This window comes from Macaca nemestrina, chromosome 9 (genome assembly GCF_043159975.1).
Source record: "Macaca nemestrina isolate mMacNem1 chromosome 9, mMacNem.hap1, whole genome shotgun sequence".
Classification (NCBI taxonomy): domain Eukaryota; kingdom Metazoa; phylum Chordata; class Mammalia; order Primates; family Cercopithecidae; genus Macaca; species Macaca nemestrina.
The window spans coordinates 68,086,613-68,106,758 of record NC_092133.1 but is presented as its reverse complement, the minus strand read 5'-3'; the positions used below and the strand labels follow the sequence as shown (position 1 = coordinate 68,106,758).

At 56.2% G+C, this 20,146-nt stretch overlaps 2 protein-coding genes across 4 annotated transcripts in view; one reads left to right on the top strand and one right to left on the bottom strand.

The window, feature by feature from the left end:
* Positions 1–20,146, bottom strand: part of LOC105466056 (cadherin-23) — a 386,971-nt gene that overhangs the window by 52,073 nt on the left and 314,752 nt on the right. For all 3 annotated transcript variants that reach the window (XM_071069711.1, XM_071069712.1, XM_071069713.1), the window contains exons 26-29: positions 18,241–18,354; positions 14,799–14,947; positions 3,531–3,591; positions 2,136–2,284 (exon numbers count right to left, since the gene is read on the bottom strand). In XM_071069711.1, the coding sequence (XP_070925812.1) occupies positions 2,136–2,284; positions 3,531–3,591; positions 14,799–14,947; positions 18,241–18,354 (473 nt within the window). The remainder of the gene's footprint in view (positions 1–2,135; positions 2,285–3,530; positions 3,592–14,798; positions 14,948–18,240; positions 18,355–20,146) is intronic.
* On the top strand, positions 7,808–11,683 carry C9H10orf105 (chromosome 9 C10orf105 homolog). Its single transcript, XM_011714895.3, has 2 exons — positions 7,808–8,012; positions 11,277–11,683. Exon 2 carries the CDS (start codon positions 11,282–11,284, stop codon positions 11,681–11,683), a length of 402 nt encoding a protein of 133 aa, XP_011713197.2. The 5' UTR covers positions 7,808–8,012; positions 11,277–11,281.

Sequence of the window (20,146 nt, the reverse complement as noted above, 5' to 3'; positions counted from 1 at the left end):
GCCGTGTACACCCTGAGACACACAGTCTCTATGGGGACTGTCTCACTCTGCACTCCCTGGCCCCTCACTGGGGCTGTCCCCGGTCTCTGAGGCAGGAACTGGAGGATGTGGATGGTTCCTGCAAGCTGTCTGTCCCCTGCTGCTGGGAAAGTGAATCCAGCGGAAAGCCAGAGTCCCCACACTGCCTGCAGGAAGGTCCCCAGCTCTCCCGGGTCTCACAGCTGTGGAGGCTGTGTGCTACAGTGCCACCAAGTCCCTGCCCCAGGGACCAGCCCCCAAATTCTCACCTTAAAATTACCCTGAGGGGATGAGGCAGTGGTTTCCGACTGGGCTCTGAAGAGGCTTGTGTGAGGCAGTGGGGTGTAGCAGTTAAGGGGACAGGCTTGAGCTGGCTGCCGCGGCATGAAGCCTGGCTCCACCCTTACCGCTGTGTGACCCTGAACAAGTCAGTGAATTCCTCTTTGCCTCAATCATGTTATCTGTAAAATGGAGGTATTAACAGTGCCAACTTCATAGGGCTATTATGAGGGTTACAGAGGTTAAAGTACACGAGGCATTTAGAAAAATATCGGGCACGTGTGAGGGTTTATTATTCCTCAGGGTTCACGGGGACAGGGGCAGGAGGTAAGTAGCTGAGCGGGTGTGGCTCTGGGAGCCCCACCCCTGCACTGATCGTCACAGCCTGGCTTCGATCTGTTTTACACCGTACCCTGGGATGCTGCATATCGTTTTGTTTAAACAGAAGGTTTGTGGCTAAAAGAGGTTTGCAGCCACGATGCCAAGGCATTGATGGGAGCAGATCCTGGAGGCAGGCGCCCACCATGCCTCGGGGAGGGAGTGGGGAGTGAGGGCCACATGGAGGGCTGTGTTAGGAAGTCTGAAGTTTAGAGACCCAACCCCAGCTTCGCTGACATCACTCTGTGGCCTGAAGTGGGCCCCACACAAGGCAGGCTCGGATGAGGGCGTACTGACCAGCCCACGAATGAGACTCACAGTTATGCAGGCCAGCATGGCTGTGTGCATGTCCAGGTCACTGTGTCTGAGTCTCCATCATCAAGGCCCTGTAAGAACCAGGGGATCTGACCCCCTCAGCCATTTCCACAGGGCAGGTCTCACTCAGGGCAGTTGCAAAGACCCAGGTTTCTTCCCAGCACTTCCTGGGGCAAAGCCTCGGGGGTGTCAGCAGGAGCTGGGTCAGGGCTGAGTCACCCGCCCCAGCACAGCCCCTGCGTAGTCAGACCCATCGTGTTTGTGATCGTGAGTACCCGGTGACCACTGCTCATTGTTTCCAGCCTGGGGGAAGCAGGGGGTGGAGACAGGGCTAAGAAGAGGAGCGGGGCGCTCAGTTCTGGGTGAAAGTCCCTGCTTGCTCCGCCTGACTCTTCCCATCTCCCTCCTACTCCTAATGTCCGGGGTCTGACTCACTGGTTTAGAGGAAGGGGCTGGGGGCCGCTGAGTGTGCAGGGGTGGGGGTGAGGTGGCCTTGAGAGGTCATCTCAGTCATCCCCCTGCTGGTGGTAGTGCACATAACACAACCAGAGGGAGCATCTGTGTATAGGTTTTCAGCCATTCGGGAGGACTAAGGCTGATTTGATTTCGGCTGCGCAGGTGAGGCTGGGCAGAAAAGAATACATTTGATGGGGCAGCTGGGAGAGGTGACTGGAATATGTTAGGGTCACTTTCATTGGAAAGGGCACTGAACTTGGATTCAGAAGATGGGGGCTCCAGTCCTGATTCTATCACTAGCAACTTCTCTGTGCCTCAGTTTTCTCATCTGTAAAATGAGGTTGGCATCTGTACCTCCAAGATCACCCATGTGAGATTTCCTTGACTTACCCTAGAGAGCTCTGTGGATACAGGGGTTAGTACAGTAAGGATACCTCTTTCATTCCTTAGGACAGACGTCATTATCACTGACCCCTTTCCACAGCTGGAGGAACAGACTCAGAGCAAAATGACAAGTCCAAGTCCCAGGCTGGGCACCTGTCACCGAACCCTTAGCCCCAGATGTCATTCAGCTCCTAAACCTGGTGGTGGCCCTGCCCACACCAGGCACTAACTAATGGCCTTCTCTGTTCTAGCGGTGGGCTTGGCCCCGTCCTGAGGTCAGCACCCCAGCCTGCCCCGAGACTCACCCTGACGGAGCTCCGCATGGGGCCCAGGTCGTGGTTGTAGGCCTCCACTATCAGCACGTGGGATGAGTTCCGCTCTCGGTCCAGGGGCCGGGGCCCTCGCATCAGGAGCCCATTGCTGACATGGATTCGGAAGTTGTTGCCATGGTTACCTGTGTGGAGGGACAGACCCCCTGGAATACCGGCCCTGCCCAGAAGTCTCCTGCTGTGCTGGCCTGCCATGGTTGGGGGCAGAAGTTCCCATGCTCCCTCTTTGTGAGGAGGATGGGGGTCTTCTGGGACACAGAAGTCACAGTGGAGAGGAAGCTGGAGGACTCTGTGAGGTGGCGCAAGGCAGACAGGCCATCCCCAGAGTGGTTCTCCTGCTCCAGGAAGGCCTGCAGCTCTCTCCTGAAAGCCTTCATCTTGGTGTTGATGGTCCCCAGCAGGTGGGGCTCCTGCTGGTCCCCCTCGCCCTGCTCCTACACCCACAGATGTGGGTAGTGTGAGGCCTTTTTAATATTTCAGAAGAAGCTGGGGCACTCCAAAAACAGGGACCGAAACCAAATTCTCCATGGGTGGTTGAATCCAGGATTTAGTGGACATCTCAGCGCTGGTCCAGCACTCATTCCCCTATATTTTGGGCACAGCACCCTGATTTTCCTTTGGGGATCCACTCTTCTCTGCTCTCAGTCCATAACATTTGTGGGCAGTGACTTTACCCCTGATTTGAGAAGTGGGAGGATTAGCACGTTTTATTCCCTGGCCATAGTGATTGGTTCAGGGATGGGCACCAGATTCTGGTTGGACCATTGAGATCCAGTTCCTGGGGAGTGTGCTGCTGGGGGCTGCCCTGGGCTCTGGGCCCTATCTGTCAGGGCCATAGCTTTGGGAAGCTCTGCAGGACACCATGGACTTCAGGAATACGGCAATTAAAAGCCACCTGGGGGTGCGGTGGCTCACGCCTGTAATCCCAGCACTTTGGGAGGCCGAGGCAGGTGGATCACGAGGTCAGGAGATTGAGGCCATCCTGGCTAACATGGCGAAACCCTGTCTCTACTAAAAGTACAAAAAATTACAGGCACGTGCCTATAGTCCCAGCTACTTGGGAAGCTGAGGCACAAGAATCACTGGAACCCGGGAGGCGGAGGTTGCAGTGAGCAGAAATCACGCCACTGCACTCCAGCCTGGGCGACAGACGGAGACTCCGTCTTAAAAACAAATAATCAAAAAAGCTGCCCCCTCACTGACCTTGTGTGAATAAGGAGAATGTCCCTGTTTCCTCCCCCTGGCCTTGCCCCATGTGTACAGCCCTGGGGGTTTTCTTGGCTTCATCTCCCAGACCTTTGGAAGCCTAGAGAAGCTTTGCCCTCGCCCGGGCAGGAGGGTGGCCCCCCATCCTAGGGCAGCCTCACTCACCATGGAGGATGCGGTACCACACACGCCCAAACTCGCCCTCGTCCGCGTCTGTGGCTTTCAGCTGAGGGAGAATGAGACACGAGTTACTTCTTGAATGCCACCCAGCAGGGAAATAAGAGGTTTTTAGACCCCCTTTCCTTCCCTTCACGCATCCTAGCCCATCCTGCCAAAACCAGTGGTCTCCCACAGAGGCTGGGGGTGTGTCTTTCTGATCCCCATGAGGATGTCCAACCGCTGAAGGCCCCTGTGGCCCTGTCCAGGGCCAGCTCTGCCCCGATCCTCCTTCAGGTTCACAGGGAGGACGGGGGAGAAGGTGAAAGATGGCACTGCAGCTCGCTGGGTCGAGATTCTCTCAGGCTGTCCCATCCCTCTACATCCCTACCTGGCAGCCTTTCAGAGCCCAGGAACCTCTCCCAGGGTGGCTGGACAACAGGGTTACTTCTTGCCCGCATTTCCTTAGCCCGAAGCTATTCTGGCCACACTGGGTCCCAGCCAGCACTGTACACTGTAACGGTCACTTCGTGAAAGCCCAGGAGCCCTCCTCCCACGTGAGTGCTCCATGTTCATTCACACGCACCATCACCCCAGTCTAGCTTCAGATCAACCCAGCTGGTGTGGCTGCACCTCAGGCTTATGTGTTTATGTGTTGCCTCTGGTGGGCTTGTGTGTGTGGGGGATGTTGTAGTCACTCTGAGACACTGCCTAGTGCTCAGCCCTTTTTACAAGGAGTCCAGCCTCAAGGCTCCTGGCAGAACCATAGCTGACCCCAACGTGAGTCCTGTCAAGCCAACAACTGAATACCTACTTTACCCACTGTCCACCCAAAACAAGTGGAGAACAATCCCCTACTCCCCCAGGGCAGTGCAGGAAGAGGCTGGAACCTCCCATGACATGTCATCCTATCGGATCTGTGGTGAATTGCTTTGTAAGACCCTGGGCTCTCCCACTTCTTCTGGGTCTGCCCCTCCTTGTCTCACCACCTCTCACTTCAGCCCTGTGGTGTGCACGGGAGCTGCCATTTTCTTCCTGACCCTGCCAAGATGGTCAGAGGGGACTGGTCCAGGACCAGGTGCCTGATCAAAGCTCAGCCAATCGCATCCTTCTCTGGGATTGTTGACCTTGAGCCCAGAGAGATTGAGTCAGTCTTTCTAGCAGTAAAATGTGGGAATGTCAACAGCCCCTCTCTTGCACACCCCTGGGCCCCACCTCTCACCACTCTCTCCTCTTAATTGCCCTAGCACACTGGTCTCCTGGCTGTTTCTTGAACACCAAGCGTGTGCTGGCCTCATGGCTTCTGCCCTGGCTGTTTCCTGGCAAGCTCTCCCTCCAGATATTTGCATGTTCATGCCCTCATCTCCTTCAGGTCTTTATTCAAATATCTTCTCCTAAGACCCTCCCTGTGCACTACATATGAAATTATAGCCCCCACTCCAATGTCCTGGACTTCCCTACCCCTGGTCACCCTCTGATACACGCTATCTTTGTTTATTGCCTATATCCCCACAGGAAGAAAGGACTTTGTGCACTGCGATATCCCTGGTCTCTGGAACAACAATCCTGGCACACAGCAGGGTCAAACATGTGAATGACTTAGAAGCAGAGCTCCAGGGAGAGGAACTAGGCTGACACTCAGTGAGCACGAATGAAGGACACATACAACACTCAGCCCTGGTTTGCATCTCTGGGCCCAGCTATTCCAGGAGCCCATCTGTGCCTCGCTCCCGTTTGATTTTTCCTTTGATCCCGTGGGGTATCTCAGTATTGCTCCAGTACACTTCTCCTTCTGCCTAGATTATTATTAATTTTTTGTAGAGACAGGGTCTTGCTATATTGCCGAGGCTGGTCTTGAACTCCTGAGCTCAAGCAATCCTCCCGCCTTGGCTTCCCAAAGTGCTGGGATTACAGGTGTGAGCCACCATGTCTGGCCCTGCCTAAGATAATATAGAATGGATTTCTTTCTTGCCACCCAAAGCAGGCTTTCCTATCTTTGCTCACTGGACAAACCTGCAGAGAAGATGGGGATGGGTTCCTGCTAGCAAAGATCAAGAAAACAGTGAGGGTGGGATTGGCTGAAGGCTTCCAAAGGAGGGAGCTGGGTTTGGAAGGATGGTGGAAACCTGGCTTAGCAGAGAGAGGTGGGAGGAACATTTGTGCTGGGAAACAGTGTGAGCCGAAGTAGAGGCAGCTGGGGAGGCTGAGGAAGGAACTGGGACCCCAGTCTGGAGTGAAGGGCTCATGCAGGGACAGCAGAGGGCTGTGGTTGGAAGAGTGGAATGACAGCCTCAATCAGCAGCACTGAGGCCCTGGAGCCTCCACAGGACAGCGAACACAGACATGGTGGTATGGAGGGAGAGCAAGGAGCCTGCAGCAGGCGCTGGCCTGGTCAGGCTCGATGCACACCTGGACACTGCTGTAAGCATGTCTGAGGATTCTGATGAGCATGTTGACGGTGGGGAGGAGGACCAGTACACTGGAGCAAGAAGAACAAGGGCTCTGGGTCAGGCACACCCAAGCACGAATTTAGGATTTGTCACTTACTCTCTATGGCACCATGGATAAGTACTTTAGCCCCCTTGAGCCTCAGTTTCCTCATCTTTAGACTGGGCACAATGATGACCAAGCTTGTAGGGTTGAGAGGAAGATCAGAAGTCATCCTGCAAAGCATCTTGGCTGGTGCCTAGCATGGGGATGTGTGGTAAAGGTTGACATGAGTGATGCCACCTTCTCCAGGGAGCCCTCTTGATTTATGCCAGAGCTGGGGATGGCTGGGGTTGCCCTTGCCTTGCAGTTCTTTCTCTCCCCATTCCCTGAGAAATCTTAGGAGCTGGCAGGTGGAGGGATGTAACAGGGTGCTTCAATTGTCCAGATCTGGAAGGGCTCAGGACTGGGAAGACAGCCGTGTTGCCCAGAGCACGCCCTTGCGTGTCTATCCATGGTGAGATTTCCTTGATGCCTCCCTACTCCAGCAGCCTGCACCACCCTGGAAGCTTTGCCTTCTGCCATCTCAGGAGGAATGGGGGCCACAGATGAAGTATTCAGTTGGTTTTAGAAGAGGAAGTTAAGGAAAATGAGGGCAGTGAAGGCTGTGATGGGAGGGGCAGGAATCCCAATGGGGGCTCTAGGCATTGGGAACACCTTTGGGCTGGATGCTTTGCCTACACTGGATGCCTACTGCCTGCCCCTGCCCACCCGGCACAGGGGACACACCAAGTCTCCCACCACTCCCTTGCTGGGTGCCTCTGGGCAGGTCACACCTCTCTGGGCCTCAGTTTGGTCCTCTGAGAGAAGAGGGGGGCTCTTCTCTCAGAAGAGGAGTTAGATGACCCTTGAGGACCGCTCCAGCCCTAACAGCCTATAGGAAAGCTCCTGTCCATCTTGGAGTTGGCAGACAGTGCCTCTTTTTGTGGGCAAAGGCAGGAGGGAAGAGCTAAAAACCATAAACTGGGGCTCCAAAAAAGGGAATGGGTCCGAGGCTCAGGTCTTGGACAGAGCCATGACTCCCGTCTTGAGTTGCACTTCTGGGAGCTTGGAGGTCCCTGGTGGGGAAGCTGCGGAAGACTTGGGCTCCTAAGCAGGCGGCTGGTTGCCAGAGAAGCTCTGGCTTCTGGGGAGAAAGAAGGCTGGGGGAGGGAAGTGTGTGTCTGTGTTTGTGTGTGTGTGTTTGTGTGTGTGTGGTTTGGAAAGAGCCTCCGGTGGAGGTCTCCTGTGGCTCACTCGCACTGTGGGGAGCATGGCCTTCGCAGTCCCTCACTCTTGTGCTTTCTGCCCTGGGATACCCCTGACCTTTGAAGATGCCCCTCACCCCTCGCTTCTGTAGCCAGACACCTTCAAAGGAAAGGTGCTTTTCTAGAAGCCGAGGGAAAAGCCTGGAAGGAGCGGGGCCCAGGGACGCTGCAAGAGGGGCCTCAGGGGCTGCCAGGGCCCAACACTCTGCCTGCTCCCCTCCCGCCATGGCTGGTAACCTCTCTCCCGGGTAACCTGGTGGCTGGCAGCCACTGAATAGCGACCCGCTGGCTGCCGCCGACCATACCATTCAAACTTCCAACAGGGGAAGGTGAGCGCCACGGGGCCACAGAGGCAGTAAAGCCCTCCCTCTGCGTCTTCCCAGAGTCCCCCAGCCCTGAGAAGGCTCCAAGGAGACAGGCTGGAGCGAGGCGGTGGGAAGGCGGGGGGGGGCGGGGGGGAGCATCCTAGAGTCTCTGGACAGCTCCCTTCTCCCTCTTCCCAACCCAGTTGCCATCCCTTCTCCCTTAGCTATCCCCTCCCCCAAGGCAGATCCCGAACTCTTCCAGACAAAGCCAGGTCCAGCTGGGGAGTGACGGGGAGGCCACTCTGCTGGCCAGGCTGACCGAGGGCTGCAGGGCACAGCAGAGCCTGGGCAGGGCTGGGGTCACAGGTACTGCCCAGGGCTCTTCGGGCCTCCCTTCCACAGCTGAGAAGACGTCTCCACAGAGCTTGGGACAGCTGGGGTCTGGCTCTGAGGTCAGTGCTTGGGGGACTGCTGGAGAAGGCTTGGAGAGGGAAGTGTGGTGGAGACCCTTGCTGAGGGACTCCTGGGAGAATGTGAGGGTGCGTTCAGACCTAGGCAGTCCTCTGGTTCTGTAGAGAGTGGAAACAAGGCCCAGTAAGGGGCAGGGACCAGCCCGAGGCCACACAGCAGTCTTCTCTGCCCACAGCAGGTCCTGCTCTGTGGAACTCCAAGGGAAGAGGAGGCTTCTACACTGAGCTTGCAGAGATATGTCCAGAGCAGGGCCTGCTGGTGTACCCTGGTCCCAGTGGGAAGGGAGTGGCTTCAACTGCCCTCCAGATGATTCCTGGCCTTGGTCCGGGCAAGGCGTCCGCTCCCAGCACTTGCTGGCCTTTGCTGGTTGGTCAGTAGAGGGTGTCAAGGGGCCTGGCATCTGGACTTGCCTCGTGCTCCAGGAAGGGTGTCGTGTTGTTTTCAAGCACTTAGGATCGTTGCCACAGGAACTACTCAGATGCTAATTACAACTCCACTTAACTTTTTTTTTTTTTTTTTTTTGAGACAGAGTGTTGCTCTGTCGCTCAGGCTGTAGTGCAGTGGCATGAATCTAGCTCACTGTAGCCTCAAACTTTTGGGTTCAAATGATCCTTCTGCCTTAGCCTCCTGAGTAGCTGGGGCCACAGGCACATACCACAACACCTGGCTAATTAAAAATTTTTTTTTTTTTTTTAGAAATGATGTCTCACTATGTTGCCCAAGCTGTTCTCAAACTCCTGGGCTCAAGTGAACCTCCTGCCTTGGCCTCCCAAAGTGCTGGGATTACAGGCGTGAGCCAACACGCCTGGCCTCACTTATTTTTTTATTAAAGCAGGTCCCAAGGCCTGAAGCTTGGATCCTCTTTGCTAACCCAGTAGGGTCTCCAGATTCCTTTGAAGGCCTTGAAATAACATTAGAACTAGTAGGATTGAGGCATTCCCCATTTCAGGCTGCCGTTTTCTTATTCCCGGCCAAGCATCGTCCAGGGTAGAAGAGAGGGATGGCTGATTTTCTCCCCACGACAGTGGGCAGTGAGCACACCCTGTCCCTCCTCCCTGCTCAGACTCAAGGAAAGACCAACCCATGCACAGCTGCCCAGCCAGAGTGCTCTCTAGGCCTGATGCCGCAAAGGCGGAGGCCCTGGGCAGCTAGACGGGCATCACACTTTCCAGCCGGGCGCTGGGAGGGGTCGTTTTCTGCCTGGAAGCACTGGGAGGGGTTGTGGTGGGGAGTGGGTAGGAGGTGGGGTGCTCTGCATGCCCTCAGTCGACTGGGCACGGGGAGCCAGGAGTGAGGTCCTGCGACTGCTGGTGAGTGCCCGGGGTAGGGACAGGAGTCCCTCGGGTGGGGGACTAGGTGGCCCGCTCCCCTCCCCACTACCTATGGCAGGGCTTCTCTGAGCGTGACCTGACGCCTTTCCTCCTCCTGATCTTCCGTGCTAGAAACTCAACTGCTATCTAAGCTGCAAGTTGGGAAGGAGGAAAATCTGCTATCCTCCACCCTCATGAAAAGGAAAGACCCCAAGGTCAAAGGGAAATCATGACTTTTTATCAGAACCCCTGGGATTGCTTGTCCACGTCAGTAGAATTTAAAGATCACATATGCTGACCTGCAGGCTGGACGTCCTCTGCTTATGTGTTTGGTTTGGCCTATGGAGTGTTTCAAATATTTGAAAATTCATTTCACATTATTTTGAAATCAAGTTTATTTGGCTTTTGCTGTGTTCTCCCCCACCCCACCTCTCTTCTTTCTTGCCTTCAACAAGTTTGAATTAGCTGCCAACATTTAAATGTCTAGAATGTTTGCCTTAAAAAAATCCAGATTTCTGGCTTCTCTTGGGAAATTGACAGAGCTGCCCACACTGGGCCTGCACTCCAGCACTGGCACCGTGGGTCTGGGCTGAGGCTCGTCCACTTCCTCGAGAGGGCCCAGTCGGTGCTCTCCAGGTGGCGCTGCTCATCTGTACCCTCTGGCCATGCGTTATCTGCCGGCCAGGCTCTGTGAGCGTTTTTATCACCCTAGACCTACTGAGCCAAAAGCTCAGCCTGGTTTTCCATCGACAAGGACCATCTGCTGCACTGCATCTAATGGGATGATCTTCGGTGGGAATGAAAATGCCCTGTCAGGTGCATGATGTTCCTGGGGGGACATCATGGCCCCCTTGTCAACTCCTTGTGGGTGTATTTCCCACCTGTTCCCAGAGCAGTTCACTGAGCTCAGAAAGGGTTAGGGGCCAGAGGGGTGGCAAGGCCGTGGGGCCAGGAGTCAGGAGACCTGCTTCTGGCCTTTACTCAGCCACTGGCTCACAATATGGCCTTGGCCTTCCCACCACCAAGCTGCCCCACCCCACCCTGCTGTGACCCACAATGCAGCCAGCCAAGCCTTCCCAAGGAGTGAGCTCTGGCTTGTCACTCCCCACCTCTAAAACCTTCACTGGCTCCCTAATGCCAAATCCCCTCTTTGGACCTCAGTTTTCCACCTGTCATGGGAGCAAGTTGGACTGCATTGGGAAGCAGCCACAGGAATCCCTACAGGGCCAGGCAGGTGAAATAAGGTCTGTGGTGGGCCTGTGGGGAGTGTGGGGAGTGGGAGGTCAGTGCCCTGTCTACAGGGGCAGTGGCTGCTCAACCCCAGACACGGGGATGAGGCAGGAACATGGGCCAGTGCCAGTGGTGAAATTCTGACATTTCAAGGGAGTTCAGGCACCCAGATATTTTTGTGAAATCTGTTATTATTTTGAAAATACTCACAATTAAATTGATAAAAACATGGCAAGGACCCAACTAAACACACCTGTGGGTCCCCAGTTTGCAGCTTGAGCATTAGATAACTGCTAGGGACCCTGGCAGCTGTAGCCTCTTACCATCCATAACTCGCTGCTGGCCACAGAGCAAGTTATTGACGGAGTTGGTCCCAAGTTTCCAGGCCTAAGACCCTGTGATGATCCACGAGGATTGATGTGAAAATGCGGACAGGCACTGCCCTCTTGTCTCCATGTCAGATGGGCAGGGGTGGAGCAGGAAGAGGGCTTGAGCTTGGGCCCAGCTCCATCACTGCTCAGCTGTGTGTGCGCTTAGACTTGTCATGTCTCTGGACCTCGCTGTCCTAACCTGTGATGTGGGTATGATGCTGTCCAGTTTAACAGTGCCTCACCCCATCCATGTTCCCTAGGTAAGTCTCCCCAACACCCGCTGCCCTGGGTCCAGCTGATCTGGCTTTGAGCTTCTGTCCTGTTGCTGTTGCAGGAGCCATGAGCACAGAGGGCCCCAGCCTTGACAGCTCCCCAACCATCAGCCCCCTCGCCTTTCTCTCAGCTCCCGTCACTCCCGGGACCCTTGCAGAGGCAACTGACCCCGTCCCCATGCTCATTGCCCTGGCCTGCATCTTCCTCCTGCTGGCCACCTGTCTGCTGTTCATGACGCTCTGCAAGCCGGCCGCGCTGGACCCGAGCCGCCGCAGGGCTCGCGAGTGCATGCCCCACCACCCCGGGAGCCCCAGTGAGCCCCAGCTCCGGCTCTGGAAGCGCCTGGGCTCCCTGCGCCTCTCCCTGCACAGCTTCCGCCACGGCCGGCCCACCGCCCCTCGACGGCCCCTGCCGGGCCCTGACGACCACCGCGGCCACTGTAACTGCACGGAGTCTACCAAGATGTGACGGGGTGTCCACACACATGCCCCCACGCCCCCCAGGTCTACCTGTAGATCCTCCTGCTTCAGAGACCGGTGCTGCAGGCTGCAGGAAGACAGTGGCCCAAGCAGCCCGGGCCACACACTCACCCCTGAAGCTCCTTGCATGCCCAGGCCAGTGCCCTTCCCTAAAGATGATCCTCAGAAGAGCACCTTCCTCTCTGCAGACCCCCTAGCTGCTGCCTGATGAAAGACTTCTGGTCAAGAGATGAGCACTCGTGGTCATCTGGGCCTTTGGCCTGAGGCTCCACAGGGTACAACCTAGGGCTTGTAACCACCTCCTAGAATCAGCACCCTCACTCGCCACAGAAGCCTTGCCCTCCACGTGCCAAAGCCCAGCTTGGAGAAGTTGCCAAATGGCAAAGGTTTTCTTTAGCTAAGTGAAATGCTCAGCCTACACCGGGGCCAAGGCACTGTCCTGCCATCTGTGCTGGCCCAGTGCTGGAGCAAAACCTCGGGGCTGCCTTCCTTGGGTTTCCTGGATGCTGCCAGCATCTGCCTGGCGCTGCCTGTGGGAGCAGCTGCCTCCCTCCTGGTGGATCAGATGCCTGGGTGCCGGCTGGGAGGAGGAGCAAGCGGGGCTCTCCAAGCACGGTCTTGGCAGCCATCTTGGTGGCCCCTCTTCAGGCACCCACGTTAGGATCGATCAGGAAGGACTGAGGATAAACAAGGAGGCTCCCTTCAGAGGCCAGAGCGGGTGCTGTGACAGAGTGGCAAGAGGCAGGCACTTCCAGCAGCTGGAGGTGATGCCACCGGGGCTTGGAGGAGGACAGCTCACAGCAGCTCCACACCTCACCCAGGGAAAGCAGCGGCCTCCTTGAGGGTGGGATGGTCTAGATCTCTCCAGGACAGCTGTGGGGTCTCGGGTCCGGCCCACACTAGGGATGCTATCTATGGTTTTGGTGAGTGCTTTGCTGACTACCTGTCAAAGCAGTCCCACCCCAGGATGGGCTTCTCAGAATCCCAAACCCTTGACCTCTCACCCCAACGCCAGGGTTAAACATTTTGGTCAGGTCCCAAATTTGAAGGGTGGGCAGAGGGAGGACCTGGGCTGCCCAGCTCCTGTCCCAGTCAGCTGGCCAGGATCCCATCACAAAGCTGCCCAACCCCCATCCTGCTGTGACCCACGCAGCCAGCCAAGTCTTCCCAAGGAGTGAGCTCTGGCTTGCCACTCCCCAGCTCCAAAACCTTCACTGGCTCCCTAGTGCCAAATGGACATAGCCAAAGCTCCTCAGCCCAGCATGCAGTGCCCCCTGGGAGCTGGCTCCAGTGAACCTTTCTAGCCTCATCTTGATCCAAAACTCCAGGAAAACTGAACAACCTGTCACCCACTAACTGTGGCTTATGCTTCACATATACCCACTCCGTGAAGCCCTCTTGTCTGGAGCCGCCCCTACTGTCTCCTACCTCTCTTGGGGAGGACAAGGAACATTCTCTTGGCAGCATGGGTCCTTCTTGTCTATGCCTTCTCTTTCCTACCAGCTTGGGAGCTTGCAGAGAGCCAGACCTTGTCCAGCCCCTCACTTTGACTCCCCAGTTCTGTGCACAGAAGTATGAGGTTTCTGTGTACAGAGTGAAGAGTGGCCCAGCCTGGGGGTGTCCCCACCCTCTGAGGCAGGAGTCCTGGTGGGAGCCGGCACAACACAGAGCCTCATCTTCCCTCAGATGCCCCTAGAAAGATTTCTCTCCAAGCAGGCCCTACTGGAGAAGCCCACTGTCCCTTCCAAGTCAATCTGATCTCAAAAAGTGATCCAGCTTCACAAGAAACTTACTAAGAGGACCTTGGAGAAGTCATCCTGAGACCCTGCATTTCTCCCTGAGAAATGGGAGAAATCAGCGCGGCCCTGTATTAACTCGCTGGCTCTAGGATTTCAGTAGGAGTAGTATTGTGTGAATAGAAACCGAGTCTTTGGTTTCTATTTAGAAGGTGGGGCAGGCCTCGTCCCTAAGGGTTTTGCTCCTTTCTCCCTTCCGACTGAGTAACCTCTTCCTGGTCTGCTTCCCCTGGGGCCTCCCTGCACATCCCAGGCTGGATTCAGCCTGTAGCCATCCACCCCACCAGCAGGCCCTGCTGGCCACTAGGCACTCTCTTCCTGGAGGTTGGGGTAGGGGGTGAGGCTGCCCTGAGGCCTGAAGAAGGAAAAGCCCAGGAGGGGGAGGGGCTTTCAATTGGGTTTCAGGTACCAGGCCAGGGGGTTACACTCCAAGTCCTTACAAGCTGAGGCCCTGATCGAGAGAACCCTCTCCTTCCTCCTTCTGGAGCTAGCCACCACACTCTCGCAAATCCCCAGGGCTTTCTGGGCTCTCTGTGTTTCTGGGAGTCAGCTCCCTGCTCCCCAGCCCTTTCCTGCCCTCCTCCTGGTCCTGATGCAGGGAGGGGAGCGTTGCCAGCCTCCCACGCTTCTGTCCCTCCCAAGCCCAGGAGCCTGCCCCAGTGGGCAGGCCCAGATTCGCTGTTTGGCTCAGCCTCCGAGTCGGAAATCCCATAGCTGGTAAAGAGACTCATTCATTCCGGGCCTTCCTCCCCACCCAGCAACTGAGGCCTCTGGGCAGAGGTTGGGGGGCACCCAAATCGTTTTCAGGGTCCTCCCCTCTCTCCTTCTGAGTCTTGGAGCTGTTGTGCCTGCTCCCTGGGCAAAGGAGCCCTTTCTTCTTGTGCCTGTTTACTTCCCAAGAGGGGAGCCTCGGCCAAGGGCTCTGTGAAAGCAGCTCTGTTCTGGGCCTTGCTGGGCCCTGGCTCTCTCCTCAACTCCTTTCCGGGAAATTGTGACATCTCCTTCTCCCCCCTACACTGAAAGGCCCTTCTGGGTGGGGCAGGAGATATGGAGGGGGAGGCCAAGGCTTCCTTCTGTTTGTGGGGAGCCAGAGCCCTATCCTCAGCTCTGCAACCTGGGGGCCCAGACTCTCTGGGATGGGAGGGGGCCTGGGTTCCCCTTTCCCCACAGCACCTTCCAGAGCAGCAGACCCACCCTGGGCCCCTACCTGCTTCCGCCTCTGGTGCCACTGAGCATGTGCCCTCAGGGCTGTGTGTGGCCCCACCTCCCCCAGCCCACCACTTGCCCCAGAAGCCACGGGCCACCTGCCTGCACAATGCTGTGGCCTTCGGGGATGTCCTCGGGGACGCTGGCCTCATAGCTGCTCTGCAGAAAGATGGGCCGGTTGTCATTCACGTCCAGGACAGTGACGAACACGGTGGCTGTGCCTGTGTGCCGCTTCCCTACAGGGCCGTTGTCTGTGGGAGTTGAAGGAAGACAGGTGTTAGCAGCTGCCTGAGAGAGGGACACGCTTCCTGCGCCTTTGCACACTCCTGGGCACCAGCCAGAGAGGTGCCCCGTTCCACCCCATCTGCCCTAGCCTTTGCAAGGGGTGACTTCCTTTTTAGCTTAGGAATAACACTAACAGTATCTAATACTTAGATAACACCATGTGCCAGCCATTCTTCTAACCCATTCAGTCCTCACAGCAACCCACAAAGCAGGCACTTTACTGTCATCCCCATTTTACAGAGGAGGTAACTGAGGCACTCGAGTGGATTGAATGATGGCTCCCAAAAAACAGACCCATGTTAAATCCCTGGGAACCTGTGAAGGTTAATTTATTTGGAAAAAAAGGCCTTTGAAAATGTAATTATGTTAAGGGTCTTGAGAAGTGATCATCCTGGGCGATCTGGGTGGCCCATAAACCCAATGGCAAGTGTTCTTGTAAGAGAAAGGCAGAGGGAGATTTGAGACAGAGAGGAGGAGGCCACATGCAGATGGAGGCAGAGGCTGGAGTGATGCTACCACAAGCCACCGAAGGCCTAGCAACTCCAGAAACTGGGAGAGTCTAGGACTGATTCTCCCTAGAGCCTTTGGAGGACGCATGACCCTGCCAACACCTTAATTTCTAACTTCTGGCCTCGACAACCAGGAGAGAATACACTTCTGCTGTTTTAAGTTTGTGGTAGTTTGTCGTGGCAAATTTAGGATGCAGATACAGGTACTGAGAGCAAAAAGCCAACTGCTCTCAGGGACTGGCGGGTACAGCACCCGGGCCAAACACCTGGATGGGCCCCTGCTCGAGGGGCAGCTGTGCTCCACCCCAGTCCACAGCTGACAGGCAGAATGTGGGCCCAGGGACACCAGATCTTCTGATTTCTCTTGAGAAATTGAACATCTGAGCTTTTAAATAAAATCTCCTGATCTTTAAATGTTCACAACTAATGGTCATTCTTTATAAAATATTGGATAGGTCAAACAAACATCCCCTCCGCATTCAGGGACACGGGTTTTGCTTGGGATCTAAGCCTAAGGTACCCGGAGACTGTGTCCGTCCAGTTCCCAGCAGGAACCTCCCAGGGCTGGGAGGTGGTGAGGATGGGGCACTCACTCAGCCCCGGGGCAGCTCTTGAGTTGTCCTCCCTGGAGGAAGGAGCTTGTAACCAGTGCTGCATGTCCAGACAAAAGTAGGCACCCCAGCGGGGAGTGCAGGCAGCCGGAGTAGGCTGGAGGCCTAGGGTGACTCCATGCTTCTTCCCAGGCCAGCTGACCATATGTGGCTGTGCTGTCGCTCACTGGAGGTAGGTCTTCTCACCCTCCAAAGCTCCTCTCCAGACTAGCCTCCCACCACCCTTGGGGGCTGGCTTATTGCTCTGGCTGGGACTGGTGTGTGTGTGGGAGGCTCCCTGGAAGGCTGGCGGAAGCCCTCTCCTCCTGCCAGCCAATGCCCAACGTGCAGGCTGGACTCAGGGGTGATAACAAGTCTCCAGAGGGTGGGTGGCCATTCCAAGAGGGGAGGAGAGCAGGGCAGAGGGCAGAGGCTTCTGGGCATGGGCAGGCTGGGAAGGGATGGATGGCTGGAAAGAGTGAGGCCCAGAGAATTCATTCCCTTCTTACTTAGCTACTGCAAACTTCCTGGGAGGACCAGGGGCACCTGGTGGCACAGGCCTCATCCTACCACTCTTCCCCTCTGGGGCCCTCAAGGGTTCCCTGCTGCCCAGAGACCGAAGACTAAACTTCTTGGCCAATGTTTAGGCCTTCACACATGGCCCTGCCTGATCACAGCCTCCCCTTCCCCAGTGTGGGCCACTCCATGGCCAGCTGCAGTGTATGCACATGTGCTGATGCACACAGGGCGCTTTCCCACCTCCAGGCTCTTTCATGGGCTGGTGCCTCTGTCTGAAATGCCCTCCCTGCTTCTTCATGTACTGAAACCTTATGTGGCCTCCAAGGCTGCAGTGGGCACCCCTTGTTTTTGTCCATGAGCACTGCCCTGTGCTCCCCTGGGAAGGCCATGTCCTGAATGTCCCCCTGTGGACCCTCCCTTCCAGGCTCTGAGGCCTGGAATGCTGGGTAGGTAGGACTGCCCCCAGCTCCAAGGATGGGCATGTGACTTAGGCCTAAGTAATCAGCACATCTCACTTCCCTGGCCACAGTGAGGGGCTCAGGAATAGGCACTAGGGCAGAATGGATCTATCTAGAGCTGACCTGAGGGCTTCTGCCAGGGAGGGGAAAGAGACAAGTGCTGTCTTCCCTGCTGCTGCACTTGAACCTGAGAATGTGTACAGGTGAGGCTGGGGCAATGACCTGCCACCATGTGAGCTGAAGAATAACACCAACTGATACGGTTCGGCTTTGTATCCCCACCCAGATCTCAACGTAAATGATATTCCCATAATTTCCACGTGTTGTGGGAGGGAGCCAGTGGGAGATAATTGAATCATGGGGGCGGTTTCCCCTATACTGTACTCGTGGGAGTGAATAAGTCTCATGAGATCTGATGGTTTTCTCAGGGGTTTCTTCTTTTGCATCTTCCTCATTCTCTTTTTCCCTGCTGCCATCCGTGTAAGACGGGACTTGCTCCTCCTTGCCTTCTGCCATGGTTGTGAGGCCTCTCCAGCCACGTGGAACCGTAAGACCCATTAAACCCTTTTTCCTGTATAAATTACCCAGTCTCGGGTATGTCTTTATCAGCAGCGTGAAAACAGACTAATACATCAACACACAGGAGGCAGCGCCACCAATGCAGAGACTGAAGCCTGAGGTGTCACCTGAGCCCTGAATCCAGTCATACCGGAAGCTCCATCTCCCAGTGGACTGATTTTGTGAGCCCATATTGCTGAAGTCAGTTTATTTTATTTTAAAATTTGCAGCTGAAAGGGTCCTAACTCACTCAAAGGCACTCCCAGATGTCGATTCCTCCAGGAAGCCTCCCATGACCTCTCCCTCTCCGTGCCTGCACCACTGCCTGATACTTTTATGTCATCCTTTCCCCTTCCTGCTGGCTTGCCTGGATTTGCAGTAATTTGTCCACACGTGGGTCTCCCATGCAGCTCCCACCTTACCATCCTAAAGTCTCGCATGTAGCACCACACAGTGAGCCTCATGCCTGACAAGTGCTCAGTAATGTTTGGTGAATGTCTGGTGGCCCTTTCTCCACTGGCATCGGGGCAGAGTTCAGCCTTTAGCAAAAGGCCGGCTTCTGGGAGGCACTCAGTGTGAACTCGGCCCAGATCACTGTGTTGGTGGGTGAGGGGCTGGTGCATACCGATGGCCTCCAGGATGAGCATGTAGGCGGCTGTGGTCTCCCGGTCCAGGCTCACCACGGTTCTCACAACGGCATCGCGGTAACCCACGCTGAACTTCCCATCCACGTTGCCACCTGTGGGTGAAGGACAGGAAGCTTCCGGCTGGGAAACAGAGCTCCCGGCCAGGAGAAGCGGGGGCTCTGCTCCTGAGCTGGGACCTGCCCTGGTGAGTTCAGGAGTGGGAGACTGTGCTGCCGATTCAGCCCTGCCTGAGGTGCTCTGATGCGGGTGCAGCCTGGATGGGCTCAGTGGGGGCGCCAGATGCCTGGAATCGTTTCCTAACCTTCATGAAGCACCTCCTGTTTACAGGCACTTCATGCAGACCACTTCATTTAGCCTCCACTTCACAGAGGAGAACCCCTCGCTCGGCAGTGTGCCTGTGCCACCCTGGGTTTCTCCGTGTGTGGGTCCCTGGGCGTGTCCTTCACTCCTCTGCTCCCGGCCTGTCCTGCAGAAGCGTCTGAGCAGCTAACCTGCGTAGGGGCTTGGATATGCGGCTGAGAACTCTGGGGTTGGCTGGGCATCCCCCAGGCCCCTCATCTCGGAGGTGAGATGGGCTGAGGATCGAAGCTCCCTGAGTGGGGACATGGAGGCTCCACAGAGGGAGGAGTCAAGGCAGGCATACAGGAGACAGGGATTAGAGTCTCCTTGAGTTCTGGGACAGGTGGGAAGTGTGAGGGTCTCCTCTTGGGGTGGACGGGAGTCAGCAAAGAACTCCCAGAATAGTGTGGAGACCCCTCCCCTGCCAGCTGGCGAGCAGTGTGGTGTTCTGGGCAGCAGAGGGCGCCATGGCACCAGCTTTGTGGTAAGCTTGGGCAGGACTGGGCTCAGCTCCTTGCAAAAAGCACACTGAGAATCCAGGAGGGCTCTGGGCAGTCGGCAGGAGCCTACCACTTTGGGGTGCTGAAGAGTCATCCTGCGGGCTGCCAGGTGCTCCCCTGTCCTTGCTGGTTTGCCCCTGGAGAAAGCATTCTGACCCCCAGACCTCCAGTGCTCCCCAGTGTCTGAAGTACCATCGGCAAGGGACACACTCTGGCTCCCAGGGAGCCCAGGGCAGAACTAGGACGCAAGAAGTGCGGGCAGTGGAGCCACGGAGCTGGTGCCATGTGAGGGGTCTTGGCAACTAAGCCCTCCCTAGGGCCGACTTGAGGGCCAGAGTGTGAGGAGTAGGCCTGAGGATGCTGGGCCCCTTCAGGGAGGCGAGGGAAGAAAGGGAGGGCTGAGGGCTGGGAGGTCACATTGGCCGCAGCAGAGCCACAGATGGGCTGTGAGCCGGCCTTCCTTGCTTCACGGGGGGGGCATTGGGAGGCTGGTGTGTGCCCTGCTCGTGTGTACAGGCACACATATGCAGAGGCAACATGTGTGTTGGTAGGCAGGTGATGGACAGAGAGAAGACTGAGTTGGTAAAAGGGCCAAGGAGGGTTGAGGAACGGGGAAGACTGCACCCCCATGTGTCCCAGCACCTCTCGTGTGTCAGGGAGGCTAAGAAGCTGTGTTCTCATCCAGGAATGGCAAATCCATGGGATGTGTGCCACCACCTACCAATCCTATCACCGTGGCAGACATCACTAATCCATCGCGGTTCACTTTCCCCTGTGAGCCAGGACGTGGCCTCATCATCTGTGGCCATAGCTCTGCAGGCAACAGCCAGTCAACATTTTTGAGCTAAAACCATTTCATTTAGGGAGATCAAAACCATCTGCCTCTAAACAGATGGGAATTCTCCTGAGTAACGGGTCCCCAAGGAAGGATGAGGCCACATTCCTCCAGTCACTGCTCTGCCACCCATACTTGGGGCAGGGAGTGCAGCTCAGGGCTCCTCCCTAGGAATCATGGGGCCTCACCTCCCTCTAGAATGAACCTTGG